Below are 10,417 nucleotides of genomic sequence, written 5' to 3' on the forward strand. Positions count from 1 at the left end.
TTATATCGGATGTTTAAATATTGAATGACAATTATAAGTATTAAATATAATATAAATATTAAAAGTAATTATTGACAAAGACTAACATCGAGACGAATTTATTAAATCTAATTAATCTATAATTAATAAATATTTACGGTTGCATCTAATGAGAAAATTAATGACTAATTAGGCTTAATAAACTTGTCTTTTCGTTTAGTCTCTAGTTTTATAATTAGATTATATTTAATATTTCTAATCAATATAAAAAATGAGATTAAAATTTAGTCCCTCCAAACGCCCTATTAACCGGATACACAAATATAGCTATTCTATGTTCTAGGGGGTGTTTGAATGCACTAAAACTAATAATTAGTTGCTAAAAAATGTTAGTGAAATTAGCTACCTAACAAATAACTACATAGCTATTAACTAATTTACCAAAAATAGCTAATAGCTGAACTGTTAGCTAGAATGTTTGGACGTCTCAACTAATTTTAGCCACTAACTATTAGTTTTAGTGTATTCAAACACCCCCTAGTCGAAGACGAAGAATGACGCTAACTCTGAGTGTATGAAATATGAAAAAGTTAGAGTAAAAAAATATAAAATGATTTTAATTTAAAAGTCTCTTTAGATGAAGATTTAAAGTTAGTTTTAAAAGACACTTAGAGAGATGCTCATCGCTAGGATTCTTTTTAAAATTTTCTCTGTAAATCATTATTTAAAAAACCAATCGAGTAAAAATAGTTTTCTATGTCTTTGTTTCCTCTAATAACTTTTCTATACCTTTGCACATTCTAGAGAGCATATTTTCGCGCTCTATTTTTGGCCTGTGAGAATTTTGGAATATATAAACTTTTATATCGGAATATCTAATTAAAGGGGTTATTGAAGAGTATTTTTATCAAATTTTTTATTTAAGTATATAAAGAGTCTCTTGGAGTTACTATTAACTGGCCATGTCCTGTTCGTGTTAGCTAATCCTAGGGTTCCACAAAATGAAAATCGCTGAATAAGAAGTCAGATAAGTAATTTGCATAGGCTCACATACTCTCGTTCTATACAAACTTCCGTTACGAATGTATTCTATAAACAATACACAATGAGTGAAAAAATGTGCATTATTCATGAAAACCAAAAAAATGCTAATCAGGCTCATTGCAATTTACAAGAATGAAGAATCGTTCATGAAAAAAATTCAGAAATCACCACGTCGCTGGATCTTTCCGCGGCTACCGAATGAAAAAAAAAATGGAGATGGCGCGCTCAGCTGTACCGCAGGCTGCGTAGCACCGAGCTAACGGAGCTGTACCCCAGCACGCGGTGCAGCGGCTCCATCGTCGGCCGTGGCTGCTCGCGGCTCAGGCTCAGGCTCAGGTTGCTTCTCGCGAGCGGATACTCCTCGGCATCCTCTCCGCCGCTGACAGCAGGCTGCGGCGCGGAAAAGATCTTCTTGGGCAGGCCCGTCGAGCCGACCGCCGGCAGCGTCATCTCGAACGCTTCGCCGCAGCCGCCGCACTGCAGCCTGCATACTCGGCCGGCGGGTAGGGCGGGCGGCAGCTGCAGTATCTCCGAGCACTCGCCGCAGACAACGAACGGCGTGCCGCCCAGCACCGGGCGGCACTGCGGGGCCCGCGCCCTGGCGCCACCGCGCCGGCGGCTGCTCGACGCCGAGGAGGAGGACGAAGTGCTCGTGTTCGCGTCTCGGCGGCGCGGTCGCTCGGCGGGCAACGCCCGCGTGAGCTGCGACTGCGACTCCAGGCGGAGCATGAGTCGGGAGCTGCGCCTTGTGGTCGTACGCTTGCCGCCGCTGCTCCCGTTGTTGCAGGACGCGCTCAGCCGAGGCGTCGCGCCTTGAAGGTGCCCGTCGTCGACGTCGACGCTCCGCGGCGGATGATCGACGACAGCGATGAGCTTCCGGAGGTTGTCCAGCGCCTGCAGGAGGTCCTTCTGGAACGCCGGATCACCGAGCGGCGTCCTCGTAAGGTCGGCTGACTCGAATCCTGCTGCTGCTGACAAGGCCGTCGGCGCTTGGAGTTCTTGCGAGCTCAGCGGCGACGACCGGCGCGTGTAAGATGTATCAGTCGCGGCGGAGTACGACTCGGTGTTCGATCCCGCGTCGCTGCGCACATCTACGTCGCCGCTGCTCGATCGCCTGGTCCTCCGCGACGACGGCCGGAGCTGGGTCACGCGACTGTGCAGCGGCGACGCGCTTCTCGCGGCCTCCGATCGGTGGTCCCGGTTGAGGCCAGAGTTGAGAGCGCTGCCGCTGCTTGTTGGACCTGCCCTGACCGAACCAAACTCTCCCTCTCTGTACGAGGGCGACGACGCGGAGCTTCTCCGGGTAGCGGTAGCTGACCTGCTCTGTTCTCCGTCGTCATCCTCGACGGCCCAAGCCGACCTCGGGTTGGGCGGTTCGGCGTCGACGTCGGAGAACACGGACGCGGTGTCGGCGGAGAGGATCTCGAGCTGCGCGAGCGCGTACTCGGTCTCGTCGGCGGGTTGTGGGTTCCTGCCTGCGGCAATGCGGGAGGAGAATCGAACTCGAACCCATCAATCGACCGCGCCGGGTGCTTGCTGAAAACAGAGCTGGTCCAGCGCTTGCTTGCTTGCTTGGGTTTCGTATCGTACTCGTACCTCGGATGGGCGTGCGGCACCTGGTGCAGTAGAAGATGACGGCGCTGAGGTCCTGGTAGATCATGGCGCGGCAGTAAGGGCACCGCCCGAACCGCGACCTCACGTCCTCGGCCTGCATGGATGGTGTGGCAGGCAGGCAGCAGGCTTATCTGCAAGAGCAGAACAGAGCAGGAATTCGTGAGCGGCAGCAACAAACTTGTAAGGGTTCTCTCGATTTCTCCTCTACCTCTTCATCCACTGATCTCAACAAGGACGGGAGTTCCAAGAGCATGAGCTGCTCTGCCCTGCTCAGGTCCGTTTTGACAAGGATGGTGGACGCGGAGGTGAGGTCAGGTGCCGGGAGAATGGTAGAACAACTAGGGAGTGCGTGAGGACAAGCTGTGTTTGACATTGACTAGGACATCCTCGGCCTGCATGGATTGCTTGCTGCTCCCGAACCGCCGTTGACGGTTGACGCGAGTGAATAAAAAGTTGCCGGGTCAACGCGCATTGCTGCAGAAAGCGAGGCGGAGACCGAGCTCCCCCACCCCACCCCACTCCAACTGCTGTTACAGGAGTACATGAATGATGAGTACTAGTTTACTACTGTTTGCCAATGGGTCGCCATCGTCAGTGTTTACTTACACAAGGAACTAGTAAGTACTAGTTTGTTCTGGAAACCTTGACCTCTCACCTGTCACCTCACCACCGACGGTGCCTCGTACCTGTCGCATGAGCTTGCTATTGAAGACTTGAAGAAAGACAAAATCCAAGTATCCCTTGCTTTACGAAACACCTTCCAGCCTCCAGCCGACAGCCGATGCAGTTGACGAGGTGCAGTGAGATACCAGAGGAGGTGCGATGAGAGTGAAAGGCCATTGGTACCGGGAAGGGAAGGCAGCAGCCTCGCTTTGATGATGTCGACACTTGTAAATTCAGGAACAAAAACCTCCTCTTTTTAGACCGAGTACAACGCGAGGCGATATCGGTTCCACGGTCCGAGCGCGTATCGGTTCGCCGCACCGACCATCTGATCGGTCGGTAGCGCCTGTATTGAGATCAAAACCGGTCGTTCACGACCGGTGCATACACGACTTACATAAATAATTCGTATGTTAATGATATTAATAAGGTAAGTGAAAAAAACATAAGAGACGTATCTTAGCTAATGACGTCTATAGCACAGTTCTCTCTATGTTTAGATACGGTTTCACCCATACAGTCCATATAAATAAGCAGTGTCTTAAAAAATTATAATGAATAAGATATAAGCCTTATATATATTGTTGAATTGTACGAAGATGTTTCTTAGATATATCTAGTACTTAGAAAAACACAATATAGTATCTAAATTGTATATGCCCTAAAGAAGGTTTAGTTTCTAGGGACTGATTTTAGTCTTCATATTTAGTAATTTAGAGACTAAACAGAATAAAATGAAGAGACTAAAATTTAGTCTCTAAAAATCAAACATCCTCTGAATCACCTGCTCCAATATGTCATTTTTTCAATTAGTCCGCGCCATTTTGATGTCAAAATTTTCTTAAAACATCTAAAAATATCATACTTTGTTTTTATATATTATATATTTTTATGTTTTATGAATTATATTAATTCTATATACGGTTTATAAACTATGTAATTTGTACTATGTGTTTTTTATGAATTATATATATTTTATTTGCTTAGGTATATACCCAGATGTATTTTATTTCAATAAAACGTCATGTTTTATTTTAAATAAGAATCTGTAAAAAAAATATCATGGCATCTATACAGTCGAGCGTAATAATAGTAGATATAGACTGGCAGCAGAGCTCGCCAATAAGTCAAAATCCCCTAAACCCTCCAATCCCTGAACAAGCCCTCAATGAGAATCATTAACATCAACACTAGCATAGTTACCACAGCAAGCACAAGTCATCTCATTACCCAAGGCAATGGTAGGTTAATGTTGGACTAGAACTCGGATCCTAGAGATGGATCGGAGAATGCACAAGGAACAGAAGAACATACGTCCCCGATAACAGTTTCATGGGCAACACCACAATCGTCTGCATTTAGCCAGTAACGCCGAACATTTCATCCCATGGCGTACTTCTGGGTCCAGCTGCGGGCTGTCGCCTCGTACTTAGGCCGATCCGTCTTGTACATGTGAGCAATCTCAGGGACAAGAGGGTCGTCTGGGTTGGGATCAGTAAGCAGGGAGCAGATAGAAAGCAAAACCTAAAACATCAAAAAAGATGGTGGTTAATGGTGCAACTACACATTAGTATGCAAGTATTTTGAAGATGGCATGCTACATGTAGTAATCGGACTGATCATGAATGGCCGTTGTAAACTAGTTGAGCTTGAGGAGAGAATCGTACTATTGTTTCGCAGTCCTGTACTCGAAAGGTGTCCAAAGCCTAAGTACATATGATAGTTTCTCTGGTATGTTTTGGACGTGTAAATTTTGAACGAAAAGAATGGCTTGCAATTGATATTCTGCCATAAACCCAAAACATGATGACAGCATAAACAAGAACAGCTTATATGTATCAGTTTATTCTGAACCATTAGACTGGATAAACAGCAATACATCACTTAACCTTTCTACACATATAGAGACTACTACCAGTGGGCAAATACTGACATTTTAAATTGCAGGAAGCTATATCGTCCAAATTGGCATTCGATTATAATATGAACAGTGTATATGCTAGCGCATCAATAATATAAACATCACAGCATGCATTTAAGCTAATCATTTACTGTGCACAAGTCATTTAAGCTATAATATGAACAGTGTATATACTAGTAAAGTTAGTACTAAATTGTCCCAGCACCTTAGAGATTGTCAAAGCAGGGCTCCACTGCTCCTTAAGAATGTCAAGACATATGCTTCCATTACTATTGATGTTTGGATGGAAGACCTTCGTCTTAAAAGATACCTAAAAACAGATAATTTTAGTGGTAGTTAACAGAAACAGAAGAAAGCACATAGACAAAAAACTTCATACAAAAAGAAATATACCCAAAATATTTGAACTTATCCAAAATCAATATTAAGTTCAGTGCCACCAAGAAATATATTGGTGATATTCGAAAAAATAAGCAACATAACAACGAACCAATGATGAAAGGAGTTGCTAAAATAACAAAATCATGGTTTTTAGACCATAGAAATAGAAGGGTTAGTTGACCCTGCAACATTTATGAAACATGTAGGTTGATAGCATGAGTCCTCAAAGTGATAGATCAAATTCGAAGATGATTTCTTTGGAAAGGGCGTAAAGACATGAAAGGTGGGCACTGTCTCGTTAATTGGGAGCAGGTTTGCAGACCTCTTGATCTTGGTGGGCTTGGAATCCACAATTTAGAGATGTTTGGCTGGGCCTTATACATGAGATGGCTATTGGCTTAAAAAAAATCCAACTGGACAGACCTTGGACTGACCTTGAAATTCAGATACATCCCAGTGCAACTGCCTTATTTGCCTCATGTGTGATTTCAGTCGATGGGGATGGAAGAGGGACCCTTTTTTTGGCAAGATAGATGGCTGCACGGTCAATCTTTTTCTTTCCTTGCCCCCAATCTGGCCGTTGTGGTTCCCCGAAGAATTAGTAACAAAAGAACAGTCAGGGAGGCTCTTACTAATATGCAGTGGGTCAAGGACATCAGGGGACATCACCTTTCTTCCCGGGATCTCATGGAATATTTACTGGTATGGGATTTGCTTGCGGGTGTGATTTTGTCTACTACGGTTCCCGATCAATTCAAATGGACTCCCTCGGCCTCTGGTTCTTACTCTTCCAAGTCGGCTTATGACCATTTATTTGAGGGATCGGTTAAGTTCGAGCCAGCGAATAGAATATGGAGGAGCTGTGCGCCACCTAGGTGCAAGTTTTTCATTTGGCTGGCTGCGCTAAACCGATGCTGGACATCGGATCGTCTTGATAGGAGAGGGTTGGATCACCCGGAATGATGTCCTCTTTGTGCACAAGAACAAGACACTATTGAACACTTGCTGGTGACTTGTGTCTTTGGGGAAATCTGGTATAGAGTGCTTTCCTTTGTTGGATTGCAGCAGCTTTCTCCATCTTTGGATGAGGAGAGTTTTCAGGATTGGTGGGCCAAGACTGAGGACCGGATGGCTAGCCAAAGAAAGGCTTCAATTTCGTAGTGATTCTAGTAGCTTGGGGCCTTTGAAAGCATCACAATGCCTGTGTTTTTTATGAGGCTTCCCCTAATGTTTCCAAACTTTTTTTAGACATTAAGGGTGAGGCTAGTTTATGGTGTATGGCTGGTGACGTGAAGCTGCCGGAGTTGTGGCCTCCTTAAAGTTTAGTTTTGTTTTTTTGGTTTTGGTGTGTGTGTGTTTGTGCCTGCCTTTGGGCAGTTTTGTGCTTGCCTATTTTTGGGTTTCTTTTCTTCTTAATACAAAGATACGCAGCTCTCTTGCGTGTTCGAGAAAAACACATTACAGAAGAGACTGACAAAAAAACTCGATGCAGGGGGGTAAGACAGACCCCCATCATTTTTGCCAAGAAGACATTCTTGTGCAGGTCGAGAAAACCCTTCAAACCCCTACGCCACTCATACACAGTGGCACCGTAACACACGTGAGAACGATCGTGGCCTAGGTCGAGCCTTAGACCTATGCGCTATGCGTTGACGTGGCGACAGTCGATGGGATTTTTTAACCCCAAACTGAAATTCGCTCCAACATGGAGTCAACCCGAGGACCTAGAGAGTGTTATTAGAGCCACTTAGGCTATCTCCAACAGCTTACCTATCCCTATACACATATTCAAACTCCACTCTGCGAAAAGTACAGTCTACAGTGCAAAACAGTGTTTGGATGACCATATAGGTGAACTGCTAGACACGGTCTTAACCAACTAAGCTGAGGCCCATTCGCAGACTGACAGAACATCATTTTTCATCTTCCCATAAAGAAAACAAAAAAGCAGAAAATTGAACTCTAAAATAAAGTGATACTAACCTTTGGAGGCTTGAAGGGGTAGTCTGGCGGGAAATGAATGTTCACCAAGAAAACACCTCCAGCATATGGACTATCAGGAGGACCCATGATGGTTGCCTGCCAGTGGAACATATCCTCACCAGCAGGACCTAAGCAAATAGAAAGCTATAATCCATGACCACTTAAGTGTGTACAAGAAAAGCACAAAAAGGGAGCAAACATAAAATCATTGCTTACTGCTCATCAAATTAGATTTCTAATCAAATAATGAAAGTAAGATGCCCTGTTCTGTATGCTTCTTTTTGAAAATCAAACATTAACATCAGCTATTACAACATGAGACATCAACAACCAGTCCAGAGTCCACAGTAGCAAGAATGGCAATAAACTTGTATGCATAGATAATTTGTGATAACAACAAATAGCATTCCCAGCTGACTAAATGCAGTGTAGATATTCATAATTTATTTTCCAACGAAACATTCCAAAATGAATTCCTGAGAGAACCAAACCAGCAAATACTTCCAGTTTACTTAGGTTCATGCAAAGTACAGAGATCTATGACAGAAAAAATCAATCGTATTATACGATAAAAAAATCACGCAAAGTACAGGTCGTATATAAGTTCATGACAAAATTCTATAGCACAATAAAGATTTTCTATTATGAGCTTCTACCCTATAACAGTTCAATTAGTATTCATAAGTGTAACAAAATGCATCAATCCTCAGAGACAAACCATGTGGCATCATTCGCAAGTCAATTGGTAACTCGAGCTCATACCTGCACTGCATGATGTTGGAGGGTCCTTTTGCAAGTCCTTTAATTCCTTGAGGATACGTTTGGATGCCATGACAAGCCCCTGCATTGACCACGTTTTCATATTGTGACTAGTTAGTCGTAAATGACAAATGCATTTAGTTCAAACAAACCTTAAACTAGTGCTACCTAGATAAACTAAACTGTCACTCTGGCAGCATGAGTAAACAGAAGTTACAGAGGAAAAAAAAGTAAAGGAGTAGGCATTTATTTGGCTACTGAGGTACTAGCTCATCCCAAGTAATCCAGACACTAACACTACTTGGTGGACCCACAAATATAACAAAACTTGACATGACTTCGTCTGTTAGAAGCTTATAAAACATCAATCAGGTACCAACTGGACGATAAGGCTGCCAGTTTAAAATCTTAAAAGTTAGCTTCATGAACTATGATAGCACGAAGAAACATACCGCGCAGGAGCAGAACTTGGCTACCCCAAAAAAAATTGCAAAATTAAACAGGTATTATTAGCACGACACCACACAACAAGCAAATCCACGACAAACTGGATGGAGGGAGGCACCAAGCGCAGGAAAAAATATTTGGATTTTCAGGGCTCGCAGCAGTGAACATATTCTACAGAACAGAGCAAGACGATGCGTCCGCCGAAGCAATCTAGGCTTCCAGACCAAACAAAAAGGGATCGAATCCGGTCTTGGATGGACCCCCAATCGACGACGGTGCAAGGGGAACGGGGACGATGAGGACGCCTAACGGATAAGGGACGGAGGCGGAGCTGCGGACGATGCATACCTGGATCTGGATCTGGATCGGGGGCGCGGAGGGAGGGCGATGAGCAGCCTGCGGAGCTGGGGAAGGAACAAGGAAGGAATGGTGGTGGCCTGTGGCCTCGGTTGGTGCGTCGTGAACCGATAACTGAATATGCAAGGTAGCCCGGGGGTAACTCCGGAATACAAAACATGGGCCGTGGCAAGAATACAAAACATTAGTTTGGATTCGAGACGTCAATGGCTACGTGGGACCTGATAATTAATTTTTTATATAATATATATATATATATATATAATTTCTAAATGTTCTATATATGAGTTTTTTATTGGACAAAAACCTTCATTAAACGTATATTAGAACTTATGTCCTCACCATACCCGTTAACTCGTGGGTATAAAATAACTGGTATAAACTTAACCCAAAAGCATGAACTTAATCATCCATCTCTTTTGACTATTTAACAATCTTTTAGGCGATAATGTCATAAAAGGCTGTAACACCCGGATTTTAGGGGTCCAAAACCCGGGGTTAACATAAACACCAGGTATGCTGGGACCAAGTCTCACACATATGATGTATAGTGGCACAGGATCGAATGTCACAACATTATATATCACAGGAGTTCTATACAAAATAAATAATTACATTATAAGGAGACAACGGTCCAGCAACCCAAAGTTGACTGGGAGACGACGACCTAGACCTCTCACGAACTCATCACAGCATCCTCCATGAGCATCATCCTGCAGTACCTGGTCTTGACCTGTGGTGTATGTGAGACAGCAAGAGTGAGCTCACATACGTTCATCGCTCAACAAGTTGTGGGGAATAATGTGCATGAACTCGCCAAAGGTGGGAGCTCACGTGAAGTGTAAGGCTTACCAAAGGAGATGGTTAGAGCTGAGTATTGCTTTTAAAGTTGGTCAAAATTTTATTAGCAATTACTAAGTATAAGTAAATACCAAACCCTATTAAGTAGTAGAACCAAAGTAACAACTTCACCTGCGATGCAATGCATATGACAAATTGAATTTAGTTCCATAATTTAATCATGTGAGGGTCCGAGCTGCTCATGACCGTGAGCACGGCTAGTATACCAGTTTTACACTCTGCAGAGGTGGCGCATCTTTACCCACAAGTCATGTTACCCATCTGCCAAGGGATCGCGACTTCCCATACACCTCTACCGAGGAGGCGAGGCAGGGTAACACTACGAGGCCTTTACAAAGTTCCACTAGCTTCAGAAAACCCGCTACAGTTTATAGGAAGCTCCAATGCAGGAATCCCTTGCAGGACCGC

General features: G+C 44.0%; 2 protein-coding genes across 3 annotated transcripts; both read right to left on the reverse strand.

Moving 5' to 3' along the window:
• Window positions 1-1,126: 1,126 nt before the first annotated feature.
• LOC100384715 (uncharacterized) lies at window positions 1,127-2,959 on the reverse strand. The gene is made up of 3 exons (NM_001177187.1): window positions 2,846-2,959; window positions 2,620-2,768; window positions 1,127-2,498 (listed from the first exon to the last, which is right to left on the reverse strand). The coding sequence occupies exons 2-3, from the start codon at window positions 2,735-2,737 to the stop codon at window positions 1,249-1,251; spliced, it is 1,368 nt and encodes a 455-aa protein (NP_001170658.1). The 5' UTR covers window positions 2,738-2,768; window positions 2,846-2,959; the 3' UTR covers window positions 1,127-1,248.
• Window positions 2,960-4,384: 1,425 nt separating this feature from the next.
• LOC100192684 (putative ubiquitin-conjugating enzyme family) lies at window positions 4,385-9,308 on the reverse strand. Of its 2 annotated transcripts, XM_020541868.3 has the most exons (6): window positions 9,140-9,308; window positions 8,348-8,426; window positions 7,586-7,713; window positions 5,427-5,531; window positions 4,968-5,085; window positions 4,385-4,824 (listed from the first exon to the last, which is right to left on the reverse strand). In XM_020541868.3, exons 2-6 carry the CDS (start codon window positions 8,415-8,417, stop codon window positions 4,793-4,795), a joined length of 453 nt encoding a protein of 150 aa, XP_020397457.1. In that variant the 5' UTR covers window positions 8,418-8,426; window positions 9,140-9,308; the 3' UTR covers window positions 4,385-4,792. The 2 variants fall into 2 exon arrangements, with proteins under 2 accessions (XP_020397457.1, NP_001131361.1); NM_001137889.1 differs by lacking the exon at window positions 4,968-5,085 and having other exon boundaries at window positions 4,472-4,824; window positions 9,140-9,234.
• Between the last annotated feature and the right edge of the window lie 1,109 nt (window positions 9,309-10,417).

Source organism: Zea mays, chromosome 8 (assembly GCF_902167145.1).
Source record: "Zea mays cultivar B73 chromosome 8, Zm-B73-REFERENCE-NAM-5.0, whole genome shotgun sequence".
Taxonomy (NCBI): Eukaryota; Viridiplantae; Streptophyta; class Magnoliopsida; order Poales; family Poaceae; genus Zea; species Zea mays.